General features: G+C 38.8%; 2 protein-coding genes across 8 annotated transcripts in view; both read left to right on the forward strand.

Moving 5' to 3' along the window:
* syt6a (synaptotagmin VIa) overlaps positions 1–22,767 on the forward strand; it is a 60,440-nt gene extending 37,673 nt beyond the window's left edge. Inside the window, exons 2-7 of the mRNA XM_046056443.1 lie at positions 8,790–9,197; positions 10,314–10,909; positions 17,518–17,638; positions 18,593–18,764; positions 19,847–19,997; positions 21,726–22,767. Of these exons, the coding sequence (XP_045912399.1) occupies positions 8,790–9,197; positions 10,314–10,909; positions 17,518–17,638; positions 18,593–18,764; positions 19,847–19,997; positions 21,726–21,797 (1,520 nt within the window). The 3' untranslated portion in view covers positions 21,798–22,767. The remainder of the gene's footprint in view (positions 1–8,789; positions 9,198–10,313; positions 10,910–17,517; positions 17,639–18,592; positions 18,765–19,846; positions 19,998–21,725) is intronic.
* Positions 1–24,610, forward strand: part of LOC123975176 (basement membrane-specific heparan sulfate proteoglycan core protein-like) — a gene marked incomplete at its 3' end in the record, with an annotated part of 647,231 nt that overhangs the window by 204,562 nt on the left and 418,059 nt on the right.

Consider the following 24,610-nt stretch of genomic DNA (forward strand, 5'->3'; position numbering starts at 1 on the left):
ATTAACAACGCTTGATTCTGAACACCTTTTGGAGCTGTTACTGTATGTTCAGAAATCATACATGCACTAATCTGAGGTCTATGTCCTCTTTATTTTAAATTTATGGGGATGAGTAAAGCTGAATGTTTATTATTCTACATCCTTCAGCTGTCACTAAGTTTGGACAGCTGAAAACCCTGGCAGTTTCCTGGACAAGACACCTCTGTCACATATTTTGGCAAAACTGAGACAGAAAAAAACAGCACCCTGCTTTAAAATATTTGAACATATTTCCACTTGACAGTATATCTTGGCCTTGCAGGGTGGAACTGTCAACCAGACTGAATGACAACAACGGCAAATGGTTTTAGGCGGATACTGCAAAGAAGGTGCATCCCCCAAATCTTTTGTACTGATGCATTTGACGTACTACCCAATATTCTGTTTTTTCGCTTAAGGCTGCAAAGTTCACTTAATGGGAAAAAGGTTATCTATTGTGTATTTACAGGTCCTGTCTCTTTTATCGTTATTGTCAGCATAGCTGAGAACTCTGGATGTTTACTTTGTAATAAAATACTTTTAGAAAGCTGGAAGAAACATTGTTATCCATCCCTGCTAGTGTTTACTCATCATTGCAGTCATTAAAACTTGTTTACATTTTCTATTTATACAGATAGATGAACTCAAAATTAAAGCAATCAATAATTACTAGTAAGTGTCTAAGTATTGTATGATGATAATTACTAAGACATACTGTTTTGAGTGTAATTTGGAGAATTTCCCATAAACTTTTCCCATCTTGGTGTAATGTTGAAGTATAATGTTTCTCTCCACAGCCTGAAATACATCTTCACACCTCCGGCTGATCTGCTGGGGTCTAAACTCCTCTTCGGATGTTGCAGGCTTTAGGATTTGAGGATCTGAGGGATTAAGGGATTTTCCGATTGCTCTGAAAAAGACACCATGGGATACAGAAATCCAAAAATGGCTGAGGTACCCACATCAAGATTAGAGGGTATTATTTCCCCCCTTAGGGAAAGAAGACAGGAAAGCCACTACTGACAGCTTTGAAACAAGTGTGTTTGGGAAACATTTACAATTTAAGGAGATTGTAGTTAACTACAAAGAACATTTTCTGCTGAAATCAGTTGTGCAAAGTCGATGCACTTCATGAAATGTCATTGCTCATTGTTTATAGTGTACTTTTCCCGAACCAGTTTAATTTTCTCTGCAAATTGTAGCTACTAATAACAAGCCAACTGTACATGATCCTCTTACACTTAATATTTGAGCTGAAATTACTTTAACTTGGGTTTGCGGGTGCTGGAGGGTGATAAGCAACCATTTTGTGAAGATAAATATTAATTTGGCAAACAATTTCTACCGTCAAAAGGAATAAAAATTTAATCTGAAGAGGCAGAAAGTTAACTTTTAACTCGGTAGGAAATATCCAAAGTCATGTGTGACAAGCAGAGCATGAGTTATTGTGTATTTTCTTATCTGTTGTGTTGGAGCTGCTGTAACAAGTGAATTTCCCTAGTGTGGGATCAATAAAGTCTAAGCAAAAAAATAAACATTGTAGGCTTAAGCATTGATGGCACCAGCACATTGGCCTTTAGGTAAATGAGGTGACAGTAAAAGACACAGCAGTCCTTTTATTGCTATTGATCACTGAGGATTGTTAGGGACTATATGGAAATTATTGGAGTGCTGAATATTATGTTTCACTTTAAAAAAGCAATTGGCCCTGTCAACAGTTATTTATTTATTTTTTTGGATCCTCCTCTTGAAATAAAACTGCAACACCAGATAAACAATTCAGTATGGAAATGATTCAGAATTTAAACCAAAATATCTTAAAGGAACAATGATTATCATATAGCCACCAACTGACGGTGACCTAAGCCCCGTCTCCTTAGTTAATGTTGCTCTGCCTGTCAAGAAGTCAGTTCTTGCCAAGCGGGACCCTCTGGGTCTGAAAAGTGAAGCGTAAGGCAGAAGTGCCGTAATGGCTAGCTGGGGGTGACTCCACAGGTTGCAAAACTAAGACAATCACATTGTATAGAACTCAGTGACAAAATGACCCTGCTTCTCACTTGATTTACTACCTCAGTAAACACTTTCCTAATGAGTTTATGGTCTCATTCGCTAGTTTCAAGTCTTCTTCAATAAAGCATGATGTTCCTTTTGTAAATTATGGTCTTATTTTAAGTAAAATAGACAAAGCAGGGTATGCTACAGGGCTTGGCTACCTTGTGATTGACAAGTCACTACAACCTGTCAGGCGTAGCGATGAGTATCCCACCTAAGCGGGAAGCTTCCGGTCTGAGACACGAATCCAATGCGGAAGTTCCTTAAACCTGCATTCTATTGAACAGCCAGCAGGGGGCGACTCTTCTGGTTGCAAAAAGAAGTCTGGTTCCATTAAAAATAATGGTAAAATTACCCTACTTCTCACCTGATTTATTGTAAGTAAAAACTTTCCTGATGCGTTTATGTTATGTTTATGTCTCTAGTTTCATGTCTTCTTCAATACAACATGATGTTTATTAAGTAAATTATGGTCCCATTTAGAGGAAAATAGACCATAAAGCAGAGTGTGCTTCAGGGCGGGATTATCTATGATTGACAAGTCCTTATCATGGCGACCTGTCAATCAGGCTTGAGTGACTCACTTCTTATATACAGTCTATGATCCCTCTCAACAACTCAAACATCTTGTCCAAATATGGTCACTTCTTGTTCCAAAAACCCAAGATGGCCTAAATGCCAAACTTCAAAACAGTAGTCCACAGGGTCTACAATGTTAAGGTGGCAGATTTACCTTTGAAATTCACTGTAATTTTTGTAAATAAAAACAAAAGCAGTCTTGTTATTTCTTGCCGATGGGTTTTGTCAGCTGAAATAACAACTAAAAGTTGTTTTTTTAAAACCAGCTGTAACTAGCTAGCTAATTTCAAGCTAATATGTGGTAAAGATGTATATCGTTCTTAAATATCCACATGATCGCCACACACTACGTGATATTGCGCTAAAAGACTGAGGCTAGGCTACATGTGTCAGGAAAAAAGCCAGCATTCTCACCAGTTGAGGATCCATGTAGAAGACATGGAAATAAAGGAGCAGCATGGGTAGAAGTATAGTTGACCCAAGTATTATAGTACAGTATTATAAGTAAAAAAAATTTAAGATTTACATTTTTTAACATCAGCATGGTGTAGAAAGAAATTAGTATCACTTTACAGCATAGATTAAGTACCCTCCGGTCTGTTCTGGCACAAACATACTGAAAAAAATTAGAATCAATGTATAAGAAAACTAAATTAGATTAGCAGATATGTTGTGTTGTTCTAAATGCGATCGTGAAATGTTGTATGTGGGGTTTTGCAGGCAGCTGTAGTCCCCTCTTCCAGTACTGTATACTGGCACTGATTCTTTTAGTGATACGGAGTACTGGACTGTATAACGAGTAATCAATTATACACATAAAGATCCAATGTATTGTGTTTTTTTCAAAACTAAGACTGAAAAAAATATAAACTACAGCAAAAAGACCAATTACTTAACCCCCTGTATAATGAATAATTTTCATACAGTCCCTTATATGTCAATAAAATCACTGCCTCCACCTTAGTGCACCAAGCCTATAGAGTGTCCTCATCACACTGCAGACTGCAGCTTGTGTGAAGGAACTTACTCACCGCAAACAGCGTTTTGACATCTTTATGACCTGTGTGTATTATCTTCAACGGAGTGGACTTTTCCTGCTGAAGATGAGTCAATTTGTAACAGCAGAGAAAGCGCATATTCTCTCTAATGACTGGGTTACTATGGAAACCAGGTTAGATTTGAAAGCGCTTGAAGAAAAAAAAAAGAACGACAGAAAAGCCCTAAGGCTTCACTTTGCTCGCTGACTCCACTTCAAAACAAACCTTGATTAAATTTGTGCATCCTTAGAAATACCTGATAATATCTAGCCAAGCCTTGTTGGTGCATGAATAAGAAACTCACTCATGAAGTCCAACGGTGAATCAAACATAGATTCTTACTGAAACATGCAAAGTGGCAGCGGGGAGAGCAGCCACCGGTTGCTTACTGCAGAGCTCGATGTGGTTCAGCTTGTGGGAAAAGGGTAAGCATGCCACAACGGTTTTAGAGCTGGAGCTGTCACTGCGTTCACGCAAGTAACCCAGCTCAGAGAATAATACCTGAAAGTTTAGTTTTTAAAAAATGAAATACCTGTCTTTCACAAAGTGGTGCCCCTCTTCCTTGCCCTTTCCACCTGCCCTAAAACTGAGCTGAAGGAGATTCGTGGCGAGATTGATTCAGCGTCTGAAGTATTGATTATGAAAGGTGTGTTCAACATTAAAGGATCCGAAAAGACCCTTTTGATTGACTGCAGGAAAATGATATTCCACTCCTCTATGGTGTGGGTGTGATGATCATTAATAGTGCGCTAAACCCTGAGGTCAGTCTAGTCTCATGCTGTCAGGGGAGGTTGTGTCCGGACGGAGTTATATGTTCAAACTGCTCTGCTTCATTACCCATCTGTCTGGAGAGGAAGAACAATGGCTTTTCCATCACTCTCTATTTCTCTAACGTTCATGGCAGGCTCTCTCTGTGCTCTCTCACTATCACTGCATCATCAGCTTTCTACCTACAGTATGTCTCATATTCTAAAAACACTACAAGCTAATACTGAGAAGTTGGCCCCATTTCAGCGTTAACACTTTTGTATCACATTTGCAGTCATTATGGTAGAAATAACTTAATGCACTGTTATGCAGTGCTGGAGATCCCTCATTAACCTTATCACATGGACATAAACTGGTGACAGGTGCATGATTCCGATCCAGGTGCTGTAAGTATCAGAGAAACCATCGTAAGTAAGTAAGTGAATGTAAGTAAATTAGGGCTGTACATAACGATTAATTTTCAAGTCGATTAATTAATTATAATTTTCTTCAATTAGTCGATTAATCTAACAACAAATTTTTCCTATTCTAAAGAAAGAAAAGTTGCCAATTCTCGATTAACATACCAATTTATCCAAAATAAATATCAAAAACATGTCTAATCAATAAATCAATATTTGATTCAATCATCCTGATGAAGCACATTTAAATAATGACAATAGTAGCATATCTTAAATCTCTTCAGTTTTCATGTCACTGATGTGTGTGATAATAACAGACATTAATGAGGCTACTATACTTAAAAGTTTAAATGTTTCTGACATGGATTTATTTCAATATAATAATGCAGTATGATAATCAAATGTATTTCTGCATCAGTGTGGGGCAAAGAAAACAACTGAAACAATTCACAGACTGTGCAGTCACAGATTGTCTGTACTGTTTGTTTCAGCCGTTTTCTTGCTCCAATCAATAGCAGAGTCTATCAAGTCGCTTTGCCCTATTGAAAAATGCTACCGTATGTGTTCCCATTTCCAATCCAATAAAGGTATAACTCTCAAAGTATTATGACATCTTCTGTATTTTGATTATATTATAACATTCTTTCAGGGGTAGCGTATTCTTACCTATCAAATAATGCTCCCACTAATGAATCATTTCATTGCGGTAGCGTATTCCGATAGACAAATAATGATATTTTTTTTGATATTGCAGATAAATCAACCATTGTTTTGACAGCATGCCCAACAGCAAGGTTGCACAGATTTATGGGTGTGGAAACAGACCATGGGTCATGCGTATGCGCAGAACTGCTAAGTAACACATCTCGATAGGTAGCATAAATCGCTAGCAGCTAGCAGCACAGCTAACGTTAACCGATCAAGCTAACATTAACTAGCCATAGAGACAGGCCGATAGTCTACAGTTAGCTATCCATCAAGAAGCTCTGTGTAAATCATCTCAGTACTCGATTCCCTGTAAATCTTTCAGGCTGTGTTTGGTCCTGTTCATGCCCTGTTCACTGGGAAGCTGCTGGGGGAGGTTTTGTTGGCCGCTTGACCGGCTTTGGTTCCCAATCAGGCGCTGCTCCCCTCTATCATTCCCTGCTGGTTCCCCCCCGCCCCTGTCCTGAAAAGTTCCAGTGCTTGAATAACGGTGTAAACACCTTTACAGTTGTACAGTTTTAGCTTTAATTGTTGCTAAAATTAGTTGTGTGTCCATCAGGAAACTGTGAATCACAGTGTTGAGGCAGAGCAGCGGGAGGACATCAGAGAGAAAACTAGAAAATATTTTATCCATATTTCTAATATTTCTCCATCAAATATGATCCAGTTTCACCAATAACTGTGGTGCCTGGTCCCAGAAACACTATGCTTCAGTAGCATTATATTGAGAATCTTTTGATTGGATGCTAAATTAACACAACAAGTGCAGATTCAGAATGAGTCATCAACATTTTAAAATGCTTTTCCAAATTACAAACTTTTAAATAATACCTACAAAACACATTTTTTGTCATTGATGGGCCAGATACTGCCATAGTGGTGACATAGTACAAAGGATCACATTTAAAGCATTTAAACATGGATTTAGTATTAAAGTAATCCAGTGATATAGCTAATTTAGTTTAGTTCAGGTTCTAGTTTTAATGGTGCCAGTTTGCGAAAATGTAAACAAATATAGACTAAAAAGTAGTACCTACCAAATCAAAGTACAAAGAAGAACAAAATATTTGACAAAACCCATTAATATAAATTTGTTTGATGTTACACTATACATGTACTTTTTTGAGCCTCAGAATGTCCCATGGACATGTGGGGTATGGGACTTTCTCAATGTTGTCTGGTGTGGCCCCACAGTGTCAGACTTAAAAAAAACCTTCAGTGGATACTTCACTTTGAAGGCCGCTGCTGTAGTGGAAAAAGTAAAACAAGTTACATACTCAAATACACATTTATGACATGTCAACGCATTTTGCAGCAGAAGATGTCACCACAGGGCGTTCGTATTTCAGTGCAGTGCATGGTCTGCTTCAATTTGCTGTGATGGCGACTGAAGACTCTGCGAGCGACAGTCCAGTCAAGACGAAGCTTTGTGGAGAGCTGTGTGAAATTTCAAATGACATGGAGAGGCCAGGGCTGTGGACAGCTGAGAAATCCTCCTCAGGCATAAATCCTCCAGACTTGAAATCCTGTCCACCGCTTGGCTAAGCTATAAATCTAGCTTTGTGGACACTCCATTAAGTTAAAATTTTGAACCTGACAGTTCTTAATTTGTGCAAAAAAGTGGAAAATGTTCTCTTTTTTTAACATTTTTTTATAGCCTTTTGGTCATCTAAGGATAGTTTAAACATACAATATTTAGTGTGTCATTTTACTATTCATGCAACTGAGGTATTTTGAAATTTTATACAATTTGACATCAAAGACCAGTGGTGGATTTTAGTTTATACTTCAACTCCACTACATCTCAGAACTAGATCAGATAGCTATAGTTACTTTTATACACAATAAATGTGTTGACTTTATAAAATATGATGCATTGCTACAGATTAAACTACCTAAGAGTATATAACATAGTTAAACCTTGCTGAGAACACAATCTGAGAAGTGTAGAGGGGAAATGTCTCTTTGGTGGACAAACATGTCATAGACATCAATTTAGGCCTCAATTATACACTTTTTTTGAAAGCTTATCATATGTTTTTATTTAATTGTATTATTTTAAATTACATTTATTATTTTCCTTATCTGTAAAATAACTGGCAGCCATAGCTGTCAGATAAATGCAGTAAAATAAAAAGTACAATATTTCCCTCAGATATGTAGTGGAGTAGTACAGAGTAACATGCACAATGGAATATTCACATAAGTACATTGTACCCCAATCAACAACTTCACCTGCAGATTTCAGCGCTTGCTGATGCTCATATTTTTGTTCAAGTGAGGAAAGGTTGAGCCAGGTAAATATTACAAAAGAGCTAGTGTGCCTTGCAACACCTCCCTGCTATCTCCGGGGTGTTATGCTTAGACGGGAGTTCAGGGATGCTCTGAGAGGCCACCGAGACACTCCTCAGCATGAGTTATTGTACATAAGTCCAAGTAATCAGGGCCTGCTGAAAAGAGCACTCGAGCAAAAATTTCAGAATAAATGAAATTACGGTTGAAAAGTGTGGAAAACATTCACAGTGTCTGGTGGTGAAATATAATTACTTTAAATCAAGAATGCAGTGACTCTGGCAAGGGTCCCAAAGGCAAAAGCCGGAGATACTGTATGTTTTCTGTGTTTCTTTTTCCCTTCAGTCTCTATGAATCCTTGCAGAGTGCTTGTCAGCATTCTTGGTGCGTCTCCAGGTCTTTGTATGCCGCTTGTTCCCCAGGAAGCATATTCAGAATACTGGAAAATAAACGAGTTTGACTGTGCCTGGCTCCTTTTATCTGTTTCATGATAAAAATCCAACAGGAAGGATTTTGACACTTTGGTTCTATTCCTAGGTGTATTTTTTTTCAAATGCCTATAAATTATATTCATCACTTATGTCATTTGTTAGACTGTAATTACTTTTACTGAGTCTAATGTCAAAGAAAATGATGTGTGTATATGTGTATGTGCATGAGTGCATACCATACTCACATTCTGCTTACATTAATATTCTTTCCGTATCCCTTGGCTGAACTGAAGACTAATGGAGGTTACTCTAATATTTATAAGGCACATCTCCCAGTATACTTGGCTGGCTGTCCTTAGTCTTATATAAAAACTACTGAGATCGTTTGAAAAATCATGTCCTAATAGACTGTCTCCCTCTCTCTCTCTCCTCTCACCCTTGTAATCACCATCTGTTTGTCCATATTGTGTGATCCTCTGTTTCTGGTCCCCGCGGCTCGCCACCAGACGCTACTTTTGGCCTCCTGCTCGGTGTGTTTGTGGTCTGTGGCCTGGCTCTGCTGGGCCTTCTTACATTCATCTCCTGGAAGCTGTGCTGTGAGCCTTGGCGAACTAAGGCACACTTCCCCAGTCCACCCCTCACCCCATCCTGTGGCCCAGAGCACTGCCCGCAACAGCCGCCTCTACTGCTGCCCAGTCCCCAGCAGTCACCAGTCACCATGGCGACAGAGAAGGTGAAGGACCCCATGGGCTCGATGGGTTTCCTGGAGGCGGCAGTGAAGATAAGCCGTACATCTCCCGACATCCCCACCGATGTACAGCTCTCCATGAGGGAGCACTTCCTGCGCCGCACGCAACGCATGCAGAGGCAAACCACTGAGCCAGCTTCCTCCACTCGGTTAGTCATATACACACATGTGTATGTAAAACTGATAATACACAATACTGCGATGTGGTTATTCATGTCTAAATATGCTTAGGGGTACATACAACCAAGCATGCACTCATAGACAGAGGTTCAAGACACAATATCATGTGATACAGAAGGTCCATTAATCCAACATGAAATTAAGAAAAAAGTGTAAATAGGAAAAATACACACTGTATTTTCAGAGAGAAGACACCAAAATACCCTTAATATATCGCTAATGAATGTAGAAATTATCTGTCTAAGCAATTTGCTATCTACAAAGTTAATTGTAATAAATACTGTGGATCGTGTTCCTCACTGCCCCAGAGGCACCTCTGTGCAGGTCATTATGGTAAGGCTAATTATATGTGATGGCTTCTTCACGAGAATTAATGGAATAGAGGGGAGAAAAAAAAGATTGGCTTTAGCAATACTAGCAGAATTGCACGTTTTCACCATGTTAATAAGTGCACATCAGTAGTCCATTCTACTTATTATGCAGATATCTTTTAAAAATACATCTATTCGTTCTTGGACTAAAACAGCAAAAATGTCCATTTAGAGACCTGAGACAGCAAATTGTTATTCAGCCCTGGGTCCTCATTGGCATGTCACTTTGTTTTGTTTTTATTTCGTGCATTTAGTGCAGTTTTATCTTGACTTGACTTTTATCTTTTTATTTTACCTACAACTCTTATTGTATCTTATTGACTAGACAATCCCAGTGCAAAGCAAAGAAAAGAACAACTCGTGTCAATTAAGACGTATTCATAATTGGCATTCCATGCATGTTACAAGAGTGACAGTAGCATGAGAATAGTAGGCCTGCTTTCTAGGGTTTTGATCCTATTTTTATAAACAATATAAATACAGGCCACAGGACACTATTTATTTCCTCTCACACAGGAAAGAACTCAGCTAGCTGTTGGCTGCTGTCTTTGATTAATTTCAACTTTAAAAGAAGACCTGAGGTGACACAATCAGTCAGTCTTTGTTAGTGCTAGATTTTGAGGTCAGTTCGGTGTGTCTGGGCCCTCGATTTCGAAACTGCCCGGAGTTTCCTTGCTCGTCTTCACTAATAGTTCTTTAACTCAAACCACAAGCCATTCATTCCCTGTCACTCTTTCTTACTTCCTGTCTTTCCTGTCCCTGCAGACACAATTCATTCAAAAGACACCTGCCCAGGCAGATGCAGGTAGGCAGTCTTGACCTGGGAAATGACTATATGGTCGACAGAGATGAAAAGCCCACCAGCATAGGGCGCATCCAGCCAGAGCTCTACCAACAGAAGACCCCGGAATCAGAGGATTCGTCCAAGAAGGGCAGCAGCCAAAACTGTGGCACGATTAACTTCTCTCTGAAGTACGACTATGAAAACGAGGCACTCATCGTCAACATCCTCAAGGCAGTAGACCTACCTGCCAAGGACTTATGTGGCACATCTGACCCTTACGTGAAGGTCTACCTGCTGCCTGATCGCAAGAAGTTCCAGACTCGCGTCCACCGGAAGACACTCAACCCCACATTCAGCGAGAGCTTCCAGTTTCCTGTGCCTTACGATGAGCTTGCAGTCAGGAAGCTCCATATGAGTGTCTTTGACTTTGACCGGTTTTCACGGCATGACATGATCGGGGAAGTGGTGCTGGAAAACTTGTTTGAAACATCAGACCTCTCCAGGGAGACGAACATATGGAAGGACATCCAATATGCCACCAGTGTAAGAATCTATCTTTTTCTCTTTCTTCAATAGTCAGTGTCAAATGACTGATTGTATAGAGATGCTTATATTTTATATGACCTATGTTTGACATATACTGGTGAGCTGAAGTATACATTACAATCTTCACGCTTTAATTTGGGCAGACACGGTACGTGTTAGGCCAGATTTTAGCCCAAAATTGGTTGTCTCCAACTAATTTTAGAATCACTTTTTTTGACGTGCAGCTGATCACAACGCCTGATTAATTGGCTTAACGATCAACGTTCTGCTGTTGGACAATCAGACGGATTTCTTGAAGTTTTGGTCGGCTGTCTTGCAGTTTGAGCAGTTCAAGAGGCCGATTTCCCATATTAATTTTAGTTGCTGAGAACGCAGCCGTCTTGTTTGTAAAACTGTATAGGAAATAAGGAGTCACTGGGCAGAACACGACCAAAGGTCATGTGCTCACGGTGAGTGTGAGTTTCACGTCATGGACGGTTAATTGGTCGGTACAGTGTGAGCATAAAGTTCTGTCTGTGCAGAAAGGCTAATTAAAACATGCGTGAGTTAAGACAACTAACAAGATTAATGAAAAGGAAGAATGTCTGCTCAGCTTGAAGGAGCAATCTCATTTGTTGAGCAGTTGTTTTCATGCTTCACTGTGATTGGCCCAGCTCTGTCAGAGCAATGACACCACTGATGTAATTGGCTGAGAGTGAATTTACTAATCACCACACCGTCTGATCTATATTCCAGTTCAACTAGCCTTTTTGAATTTTGCACTGCTGCAGGTACATGAGCAGGTGTGCTTGGAGACGCCCACACAGTCCATGCATCCAAGACTTACCACTTTGCGCTTTTGCTGTTAAAATAGGGCCCAAAATTTCAAATTTGTTTGCTACTTTAAGGCCACTAGAAAAACCTGTCAGTGTAAAGAAAATGCAGCATGTCAGCATCTTCATGTAGGGAATTAATATGTAAATAAAAATATAATTTAGTGACTTAAAATATGAAAAATATAAAATCCAAACAATAAAAAAGGATTTAGTGTCTAGTCAATATTTTCATTGAGGGAATTAAATCCTGGCTACAGCTTTGTAATGGGAATAAAATTATTTAATAGTTTATAGTAGCAAATACATCATTAAGAATTAGATACATATTTGCATTTTTTACTCTATAAAAACACATTGTTATGAAACTAAATAATGTGTAATTGTTGTAGTTACAAGGTGTTACTATCTCAAACATAAAAGGAAATTTCTAACTCATAGCTTACTCATCCAATTATTTTTCTGTTGGCTTTGTTACTTGATGAGGATTTCCGGGGTCCATTTTCAGCTAGTGTTGTTTCTGTCAATGTGTGGCACCTTAGAGCTCTCATCACTTTATCACCTCCACAGAGCCCTTATATCTGACAGCTCCCCCACCCCCACGCACCCACCCAGTTGTTGAACTTGAGCTCGTGTTATTGCTTAGGAGGCAGAATATCAGGCAGCCCTCTCCTTGGCACACAAACTTTATTGAACAACCAAATGATTTTATGACAAAACCCCTTGCTCACATTAAATTCAAGATTGGCAACATAAAGAATGCACAGATGGCGGGGTTCAGTAGAAACAAAAAACAAACATGAAGTGGTGTATGTGGAGACACTGTGCAGCTTAATGAGTGGAAGAGATGCCAGTATTGAGCAGAGGGTGGAAGGGAAGGGTCATACAGTAGATCAAGGTGAGATATTCATCAATAACACCAACTTACAAGCGTTACTAAGATAAAAGAGTCTTGAGGAGACCAGTAGCCTATACTTATTGACTCAGATTATTCTTCATGTGTGTTCACCTTTACAGTCTATGGTGTTCAATGTGAATCTGGGAAGTGTTAACATACTAATCTGCGGCATGAATGGAGGAAATTATTTATCATGTGGTAAAGGACTGATAAGAAAATTTTTTAAAGCAGAGTAAGAGTTTACAGCCATGCTAGTAGCTCTGTGACTTTGTGACGGCGGTGCTAGAGCCAAATGCTAATGTCAACATGCTAACATGCTCACAGTGAAAATACTAACATGCTGATGTTTAGCAGGTGTAAGGTTCACGTTAACCATCTTAGTTTGGTGTGTTGTCATAGTAAAATTTGCAAATTAGTACTAAAGTGTTGGAAAGAGATAAATTCTGGCATAATGACAGCGCAAGGATAACTCAGGAGATCAGCAAAGTTATTACACTTCATCCTGACACATGAATATCTGTCTCAAACATCTTGGCAATATATCCAATAGTTGGCATGACATTCCAGTCAAAACTACAAATGATCGCTGTTTTAGTTGTCTTAATATTAGCATGCTAAATGCTCATTGGTTATTTAGCACTAAACACAAAGTACAGCTGAGGCTGATGGGAATGTAATTTTGCAAACAATAAAATCAATCAAAGTATTAGACACATTTATATTTTGACCCGATGATGGCGCTATGAAGGTTTAAGGATCACCACATTTAATACAATTCGTCCTGAAGGGGACACAAATGTCCATGTACCAAATATCAAGGCACCTCAAGGCATCTAATAGTTGTTGAGATACTTGACTAAAAGCCAAAAATGTCAACCTTGTGGTGGTGCTAGAGAAAAAGTCAGGGGATCACCAAAATCATTAAGATGCACTATCTTGAAACCATGAACGTCTGTACAAAATGTTGTGCCAATCCATCTGGTAGATGTTTCACTGGATAAGTGAAAAGGCGCTGGAGAAAAAGTGAGGGGGTTGGGTCAGTGTGCTTCATCCTCTGTAAAAAATTTCATGGCAATCCATCAAATAGTCGTTATATAAGATATTTCAGAGTGGACCAAAGTGGTGGACTGACCTAAAGACCAATCAACAGAATAACATTGCTGTCCCTGGAGCTTTGTTGCTACCGTGGCAAAAAAAAATGATTAATGCAGTAGCCTACACATGATACTGACTAGCACCAAAACAGCCCGTGTTACTAAAAGGACAATCAAAATGTCACTTCATGCGTTTACAACACTTGACATTTCTGCTGTGCTCTCACATTAGGCTGAACCTTCACACCCTTCAAATGAAATCCCTCACTTGCACAGCAGAGAAAGCCAAATCGCAGCTGTATGTGTGAAGAAATGCTAAGACTGAAGCTCTCAGTCCGACGTGTTGAGATTTGCCAATCAGCGGGGTTCTCACCAAGCTCATTCAGAGAGATTAGAGGTCTGTGTGACCTTAATACTGTTTATAGGATGGGGCTAAGAACCACCATGAGGCAGATAACAGGACTCTCATTAGCTCAGTATGGACTCTCACAGGACAGTTTCTATACAAGTCAAAGCTAATATTTTGGTGGGTGGACTGGTTGTGCTTGGAAAGCTTCATCTCAGAAGTAAATTAGAGTATAGAAAACATTCTTATACGAGGGAACTTGGTGATACAAGTCCCTAAAAAAATATTTTTTTTACTCGTTCACTCGTTGATTATGTGAATAATTGAACTACATTATGTTGACGTTACGGAGCTGGAAATGTAATGTCCTCTCTGTTTTGTTTTAATTTACTGTCTTGATGATGATCATCTGGAAATGTGATCAGAATTGGTGTTTTTGGATGTTATACTGAAAACTGCAGTGAGAATATTGAAATTTGCTGTTCGGTAAAAAATAAAAAGCCCCAAAAAACTGTCCAGTGTACCAGGGCCTGTGGAAGGACAGGTGCTCAAAGTATAAAAGGGGCACATGGAACAAGGATTTAAATAGGGCTGTTCTCAAAATATCGATACAGAAATAGATCGTTATGTACTCCTTGCTGATGTGCATATACTGATGCTTCTATATTGATACATCAGCAAATGCTGTGACACAGTTTTGAGAAAGAAACACAGGGAATATCCAGCTCTTGCTTTAAAACACTGTGGGCTGATATAACTTACAGGCAACAGTTGCTGTTGAGGGGGTTGCTGTTCTTGTTGCTGCTGACACTACTGGTGGTGATCTGTGACTAGATATATTATAACAAACATAGGAGATATATTAGCTGATTAAACAAATATGTGACCATGACAAAATGTAAAGATTGCTGACAGTGTTAGGAACTGGCTCACTATGACTGACCTGCTGTAGTGCTGCAGCTGCTGCCAAGGCTGACTGCTACGAGAAAATAAGAGGGAGATGCTCACAGAGACTGCTGCACATCGAGAGCTGCAGGTAGAGGAAATAAGATACCAGATTCAAAAAAGTGTGGGAAATAATCTGAATAGGAAACAGTACTGTGAGAAAGGAGGTTAGCCAAGGCAGGGGTAAGAGTGAGACAAATCTATAGACAGGTGTGTGTGGGGGTGTGTCTATAGGTAATATTTTGGTATTGAATTTATTTATTGCATTGTTAATCTGAGATATACAGTATTTGGATTTTGATTGACTATATGTCTAATCATAAATCTAAATAAATAAACTAATATGTGTGTGTTCATTCTATTGGCCCATAATAACCATGACAGAGTAGCATTTACCTTTCACATTAACATTTCATACCTTTGTCTGAAATCTAATAGGGCCATTTCTTCTTCACTCTTTACTTTGATGACAGGAATATTATTCATTTTACATCGACACTGACATTAATATATGTATTTCCAGTTATTTAGTTTATATAGTAGGTTTGCTGTTGTAAACACAGTTAAAATGTAGGCTAAATCTATTCCAATACAGTTCTGAATTAAATGATCATTTTAAAAAAGGGCTGATAAGTAAGCTATAAGTTGCAGGAATAAGTGTCATTATTTAAACCTGTTTTACCAATGTTGGTATAATTATTTTAAGTCACACTACGTTTTTATTAAGTTACTGTAAGTGAAAGGTTTCTAGTCAAATTATATAAAAAAGATCAGACCTCTCCTCTCGACGCCCATGAAACTTTACTCCCTCAAACAATGAAGTGAACAGAGCACCTTTGTTTATCTGTCTGTAGAAGTTATGTTAGTTGTCGGCATAGTGTTAGCCGGCAGCTAACGTTACTTCTACAGGCGACACACAGCAATATACACGACAACTGTGCATGCTCTCTTTGCGTCTTTCTTGTAAAATACATTCGGCAGGCCTTCACAAAAGGGCCTTTACAAATTTAAAAATAAATAAATAAATTACATTTTTCATTGCCAAAAGGGCACTTTGGGCATCAAAGGGCAAAAGGGCAGGAGCTCATGCACCCATCACGTCCCCTCTGCACGTGTATGCAGTGCACTAATAGCATTGGTTATTCATGAGGATTTTTAACATTCACAATCAGAGTGCCAACCATGAACTTCCACTAATAATACACTAGACAGTCATTGTTTTGATATTTTTTATTCAACTACTGGCCCCTTTCCCTGAAGAGCACCTGTTTTTTTTACTGCAGTTTTACCAGTACCATCGTTTGTGACCCAGTGCAGCACTCTCTTTTTTTTCTGCATGAAAGATTTGATCGGGAGGTCAGTCATAATTTCAGCGAAATACTGACAGCTAAATAACCTCAAGAACTTGAACTTAATTACTTTAATAACTCCAAGCTGTTGGTGGTAACACCTGTGGCACATTAAACATTAAACATTTTTTTTACTTTCCTAGTCCACATTATTTGTGATTCATATTTGTTATTACAACTTTACAATTTCGTCGTCAAGAAATGCTGTTGCACAAATATGCTTATTCGCTTTCTTACCAAAAGTTGGATGACAACGTGGCACCTCATGTTTGGGCTTTAACTGAGCTAAGCCATAAGGGAACAGAGAGTCCAAAATAGAGGAAGCTATTCAAAGTATGAACTGCTTCTCAAAGGAGCAATTGTTTGCAGAGAGTTACGCTACCAACAAGCTTTTTAGCTCAGGAAGCTTTTTCCCTTTTTATTAAAACCCTTAATAGTGTGATAAGGCCTTTAGAGGTGCTGGTGTATTGACCACTTGACAAAGCCAGGCTTGCTGTTTTCCCCCCCGCTTTTATTGCCAACGCTAAGCTAAGCTAAGCTAAGCTATGCTAAGCTAAGCTAAGGTAATCATCTCCTGGCTCTAGCTCCATAGTTAATGCACAGACATGAGAGTGGTGTCAGTCTTCTTCTGCAAGAAGCACATTTACCTAAAATGTCAGACAACTTATTTAAGTTTACCTCGTGTATTTTCCTATTGTACAAAATGACAGCAATACAACTCATTATCTAACCTGCATCCCTCCTGCACCTGATCTAAAAACGCTGCTGCAGTTTCCAAACAACAAGCAGATAACGCAAAGATGATGCATTATTTTTCATCAAATTACTTATTTTATACACCGTTATGTGCTCTAATTATCTAGTTACTTGTGTGAATGTGAGGCCACCAAACAACCATGTTTTTGCAATGATATAAGTTAAGAATGGTAACAAATAACACAGTAGTACATTAAATAAAGTCATTTTTGGGTTCATCTTCTGCTTCACTGACTACAGGCTCTGGCAGTTACAAAGAGCATACTATGAATAAAATATAACATTGATCCTAAAAACAGATCTTGAGTATGAAATACTTACTGTACATCAGTCTGACTCAGTCAATCTGTGTTGAATGTAAATATGAAACTGAAATAGATTTTATGCTTATGTGTATTCTCACAGGAAAGTGTTGACCTTGGGGAGATCATGTTCTCACTATGTTACTTGCCCACCGCGGGCAGACTCACACTTACTGTCATCAAGTGCAGGAACCTCAAGGCTATGGACATCACTGGATACTCAGGTGTGTTGTGTGTGTGTTTGTGTGATTCACTTACAGCTGCAATGGCTTAAAATGAATGATCCCGCTGTGAATATCCAATCGTAAGCGTTTTAGATAAAGTGAACAAACAGTGGAGAGCCATCTCAGCTGTGTTCCGCTTATTTCAGCAGTTATTAATATTCAACACTTGCAATATTAAGACATTGTCAGCAAATAGTTGCATGTGGTCTGTTTATTTTAATAGATTGCTGTTCCACTTTCCCATTCCATGTTTTGCTACAACACTGATACCACTTGTAAAATGTGACATTTATTGTGCATTAAATGCCAGGGTTCAGGTGTAATTCGGAGTGAATGTGGCATTTTTCCTCCCATGTTTAATGACATTTCACAATTTTAGCTGTCTGCCATTATTTCAATCTGTGCATCGTAAACTACCAAATTGTGCCTTCAAGCATGATGGGTTGCAAAGCAAGCACTCTTGTTTGTCGTTTATAGATTTAGGGCAGCTTACATCTGACTAAAATGTGGCATAATGGATCATATGAGGCGATTTGCCACTGACGGATGATGATTGAAATCAGCATTCATCAGGAAGCTTTCTCAGTCATGCTGGTTAAGCTATCTATGGCCCATCGTCCTCTATCTTTACAAAAGACGTTGACTTATCTACTTTTATGCATATTACTGAAGCCAGATCCTCCAGGGTTGCCTTCATGCATAAATAGAAACCAAAAAAAACACACACTGGATAATGAAATAGGCCATTGATGGCTGTATTTTCACGGACATCTTTGAAGATGTTTTGGCAAACATTGTAAAAGCTCCGCTCCCTTAATAATCCCAGAAGCATGCTATTCATGCTAATTATTGCTCTGGCAGTTCCCTAAATAAGATGGATAACTAGGAGAGCATCCACACATTGAGGATATGTAATTATCAGCATTGTCTTCCTCTTTTCCTCTCACTGATTAGATCCCTACGTCAAAGTGTCACTCATATGTGACGGGAGACGCTTGAAAAAGAAGAAGACGACCATAAAAAAGAACACGCTAAATCCCACCTACAATGAGGCCATCATCTTTGACATCCCGCCAGACAGTATGGACCATGTCAGCCTGCACATATCTGTCATGGACTACGATTTGTACGTACAAACATCTAATTTAGCATCACGACTGAGCGTGCTAGAAACCAACAGATCAGGACAAAAAATAAAATGTTGAAGTCTTATTGTTACTTAACTTGGATGTTTGACCTTCAGTGTGAAGAATGATGTATGTGTAGTGTTTGAGAAGTTTGTTTGTGAATGCAAATGAATCTGCTGAAGAGGGAAAGTCTCTCTGAACTCATCTTAAATCTGAGTTTTAGATGTGTACATAAGAGTGTGATTGTATTTGATTTAGTTTGGAGCCAATCATGATCCAATATGCAACTTCAAATGTGTGAAACTGGAAACCTCTGGCGTGCATACACTGAGAAGTGGGAGACATCTTGTGCCTGAAAGTTAAAAATTTTAAATGAGAATTTATGATGCATATTAATAAAGTCTGGATTTTTCAATTAGGGAGAAGGAAAAGGTGTAATTTTAAATGAGTTAATTTTTGTGGAAAAATCATATAGACTTTTATAGATTGTCATAAGACACAAATTATAATGAAAATGAAAATACAATCATTTTGAGTAATCCTCATTTTTATATTAGAGTCAGTCAAATTGTAGTTCTTCAGAAAAAGAGCAGTGTACAGCAGTACCTTTATGTTTACAGTATGTGAAGCTATCGCAGGAAAGAGAAAAGGGGAATGCAGTGCCGACAGCTGACAGAATGAGAACATGTGTGTTAAAGGTCAGAGTGTGTGTGCTTTTTTTTTCAGCGTAAAAGGAGCAGATACTAACTCGAAACTTAGTCCCTTGTGTTTTCTTTACTTTCTGCTCTCATGCTAGAATTGAATCAGGTTGTGCTAATAATCCAGGGATTATGTCAAGAAAAAACTGCTTTCATTTACACTTCAGACAATGTTAATGCAGCAAAGATTTCCTTTGAAGGCCTTCCAGAGGTTAGTCAGTTCTTGTATCATCAGCTGCAGATTCGCAGTATCGATCAGCAGGACATCCAGATTCAGATTTGCATTTCCTTTCTTTACAAAATGCCCCTTTTGCAATTATCAGCAACAATTTCATGTATGAGATGTCGTGTTAAGTCAGACTTTATGCACTGTGCTCCCACAGGGTAGGTCATAATGAGATCATTGGTGTGATGAGGGTTGGGTGCCATGCCGAGGGACTTGGCAGGGACCACTGGAACGAAATGCTGGCTTACCCACGCAAGCCCATTGCACACTGGCACCCCCTGCTGGAGTCCAAGAAATCTGAGAAGGAGGTAGGTTTGAGGGTGGAGTCATTTTTCAAGGATTATTCTGTACATGTTCATGATTTAGAATGAGGAATTGGGGGCTTAACTGGAAATTCTCCACTCCCACAGTTTGAAACCTTTGCTCTAGGGCACTGTGAGGGGAGAGTTTGAGGGGATTGGGGGTGGGGTTATAGAGGGAGACATGAGGCAACAAATACTACATGAGGTTAAAGGGACAGATACAAGCAGGTGTTCTGAAAACAGCTGGTGGTAATTTGTGTATTTGGCCCGCTTACTAACACTGTCAGCAGTTCACATTGGCTGACAAACAGCTCATAGAGGCAATTAATATACTTGCGTGAAAAATCGGAGAATCATAACTCAGTCAATGTGAACACACAGACATGATACACATATTTCAAAGTTGTGTGACTTATTGTGCATTCACAGGCTCCTCGGATAGTCCCATTTCCCAAGTGTGCTTCTTGTTTCCATGTGGAAACAACATGGACACTACTACAAAGAGTTGTTGGGTTAGCAATTTCAGAGCGTATAAACAACACAGAGACATCTAGGCCACTCTACATGGACAGCAAACAAACCATCTTGTAAAATGCATATGCAATACGTTATTTTGCACCATTAATCAAAAGTTTATAACCATCAACCATTTTGTCTGCCATGTTTCTACATGTATGTGTAAGTCAACAACTCGAGAACTACTGTACCAATATTTTCTTCAACTTTCCCACTTGTTTTTCCAACTTCAGGGGGCGTTCATGTAAATTTTCCCAGTAGGGAAATAATTTCTTATCAATCTAAAATCTTTCTTATTCTGACACCACATGAATGCACAGTTATTCTTTCTGAAGATATAATTCTTCCTTGCATGAATCCGCATAAAGACAACCGAAAAAAGACCTCGTTATGAGTCTAGAAACTGCCTGTTTTCTTCAGTAGCCTATTACAGTTATCCATTGATAGTTGTCTGTAGATCCATGTGTGCATTTGCAAATGGAAACTGACAAATATCTCGGCTAAAATAGGTCTGCAGCGTAACTCACTGATTCCATGGCAATAAACTTCATGTTTACATCCCCCAAAGCATTATGGGGATTGTGCATTCATAGCATAAAGCATGACTATCCTCCAAACAGGCAAAATCCATTAAAGTTATTTTTTTTGTGTGTCAACATTGTTTTATTACATTTTATTTTTTATTACATTCAATTTTTAGAATATATATACTGTATACTGTACATATATTTATTATTATTTTGTATTATAGCATATTATATTATATATTTTATTTTCCATCCATCATCTATAACTACAGGTCGCCAGTTCATCACGCAGCTGACATATAGAGACAATCAACCATTCACAGTCACATTAACACGTAACATTCACACCGTATGTGAATGTAATATTGTATCATTTTTGTTATATATTTTTTAAACAAATTATAATTTTAAAAACGTTTATAGTTATAGGGCATTGTATACAGGTATCTTGTCAGATAATAATGATTGTTATGTTCCTTGTTATTTTCCTACATCCTCACCAAACTTAATGGGAAAATGAAATAAATGGAAAGGCTGGTCACAAAACAAAAAAAACCACATTGCTCTTATATTCCTGGAACACTGATACTCCTCTCTATACAGATATTTTCCCTGCGTTGAAAATAACATGAGAGTGACATGCTGTAAAAATGTGCTATGAATCATTTCCTTGTGTCTGTGTGTCCTGCAGTGGAAGGCGAGGACAGCCAGCTTTGACAGCCAAGGTTCCTGCCCCTCACCCAGGCCCCCTGCTAGTCCCTGAACAGAGCCACCTGTGACCCACCAGCCCAGAAGGGGGTTTCCTCCCTCCTGCTGATCCACTTCCTGTCTGTCTGATTGAGGAGAAACACAACCCCACTGTATCTCCCTCTCTCTTTCTCTCTCCGTCCCTCCCTTCCTCAAGTCTAGTCCCAGAGCACTCCCGAGAACTGATCTAAGACCACCGTCAGTCAGTTAGTTGTGTGAAGCGCTGTCTTTTCGGGTTAAAGTTTTAGGGTCACTGATTTGAAATGTGGGTGTTGTGATGACCCAGTGCTGCCCTTGTTGTCATCAGAAGAGATTTGCTGGACCTCTAGTCTGCAGAGTTCTAATATTGAGCTGACCGAGCTGAGGTGAGCTTGGTGTCCTCACAGGAGACTTTCCAAAAGCTGAAGATTCAGCTTTGTGCTGGTAGAGGCTCTTTGATGGAAAAACTCAGTTGGATATCGCTCCCTGAGATCGGCGGAAGTTTCAAAAAGGGAAGCTGAAGACTCAGCTGGGGTAGAAAAAGAGACGATCTTTAACGGGATCTGAGGCAATTTCAAAACTCTACAGCTCTCTCTTATTGAATTTCACAGTGCTGTATTACCATAAAAACAATACTGAACTGTAGCATTTTGGAACTATTAGATGTAAAACCGCTCCATTAGTTGTTATTGTTTGTGTATAGTAAAAGTGAAATAAATTTCAAAGCTGCAGCTGAGTTTGCTGTACTTCCAGTTTCATCAATAACATAAGCAATTATTGACTTATTGAGGAGAGGTTGGATTAGGCTGAAACTGAAATATTCTCAGCTTGGAAAATTGCAGCTTTAGTGTGTTTTCACAATCAGCCAAGACAAGAGGTTTTGTGTAGAAAGAAGAAGAAAAAACAGGAGTATTAGCATTCACATGAGATCAAATTGGGCTGCAGTGTTATAACTGCTAAAACAATTCTTGTTTTCTATCTCTATCAATTTTCGATAGAAGAAGAATTAAAACCTGACAAAGGCACAAGTGGCTTATTGAACACACTAACCAAAAACCAAGCCAAAGGACAATATTTTGAAAAAAACAGTAACAAAATAGAAGCAAGCTTTTTGTCAAGGGAGCTCTGGAGGTTTCTGTAAACAGGGAAATTATGAGCACATTTTACACCCCCCCCCCCCCCCCCCCCCCCCCCCCCCCCCCCCCCCCCCCCCCCCACCACCACCTTCTTCTCCATTTGATGTTTGCAAACCTTTCTTCCAAAATGAAAACTCACACAAATGCTGTGCTTCACAAAAACACTTTTCGAAAACCACTTCTTTGTATCCTCTTGTTCGTTTTCTGAACAGGTTTTTGGTGGATGTGTATAGTTTCATGTGTAGCCGTCTGCAGGTTACTTTATGTATGTTTTGTTTCTCTAAACAGAAAACCAGAAAATCTACAAAGATACGTATCGATAAAGAAAAATTACTGACATTTTGAATATATGTAGTCTTGTTGGTGGTGATTGAGAAAAACCTAAACTCTGAAATTGGTGAAATTATTTGTCTTTTGAACTAAGTAACATGCAACTTTATTGATGTTTATCCTGTCATTGATCATACTGTTGTACAGGGAGACCATGTCTTTGCATTTGCCATCCAGACGCTTGATCTGCAACATGTGGTAAATGGATTATTTTTTCATATATATATTATATTATTTGATGTGATCAAGAAAAGACTACAGCACAGCTGTTATATCACTTTCCTTTGCATTTGTGTAATTCCTTTAATGGGCCCCTGCATAGTATTTGCTCACTTTACAATAACTTTAAGTTTTAGCCAGATAAAATATGCACAAAACTCCAGCTTGGATCACTGTCCTATAACTGGTTCTGTAATTGGTGAAACACATTAATGCACCTATGGTTTTATTTTTAAAATATTATGTAATGGAGGGTCCCATATTGCTTTGTCGTGAGAAAAAAATATAAATTTAGTGGTAATATACCCTCCAGTAGTAGTAGTTTTGACTTATAGTAATAGATGGGTTTCCAAGCATTGAGCATTGAGATGCACATGCACACGGCGGTAGAATATGTGACTAATGACTGAGAGCTTATGAGGAGATCATCTGGACATGTACGTAGTTTTTGGGCCATACAATGCACAAATTGCAAACGTACTGCATGGAAAATGTTCTATATCCCAAGAAGGAAACCTTCCTTTCAGCTCAGAGTACATAATTAGCTATTAACATGGAGCATTCTGGTCAGAGCCCTGGATTTTTACAAGCTGGTGGATAGTTTTGCACAGAAGCTGGTGAGGAAGAACACTTGTTTTACAGTGAGACAGCTCATACTATTACTGGCCAGGATTCCATCCAAACATAGTACAAATTTTCACAAAATTGACAAAACACAATGGAAATGAATGTTTCCATCCACTACCTTATTTCTATTACCTTAGAAGTTAGTACTTTGAGAAAAACAACTGGAACGCTTTCCAGTCAGGTGCTATAAATCATTGCAGAATGGCACCAGTCAAATCTCAAAAAGGGCAAAAAAACATGTCGAAAACATGATGGAAATATGGCATGATTGTGTGTTTCATGTATTAATTTGAGGAATCTCATTGTCTGCTGAAATCTTTTGTCTTTTTAGTGGAGCAAAGTCACATGTCTCGTGAACGTCATAATCGATCCACCTCAGCCGAAACGCTTCTTTGAATTTTCACTCGTTTTTCACTGCCTACAAAAGCTGACTTTGTGTAGTTTGGGTTCACGCTATAACAGCTACCATTAATGGTTCTCACTGCAGTGTTATATTAGCTTGACAGAGCCAATAGTCTATGTGTGTAAAACTATTTTG

Source organism: Micropterus dolomieu, linkage group LG08 (assembly GCF_021292245.1).
Source record: "Micropterus dolomieu isolate WLL.071019.BEF.003 ecotype Adirondacks linkage group LG08, ASM2129224v1, whole genome shotgun sequence".
Classification (NCBI taxonomy): domain Eukaryota; kingdom Metazoa; phylum Chordata; class Actinopteri; order Centrarchiformes; family Centrarchidae; genus Micropterus; species Micropterus dolomieu.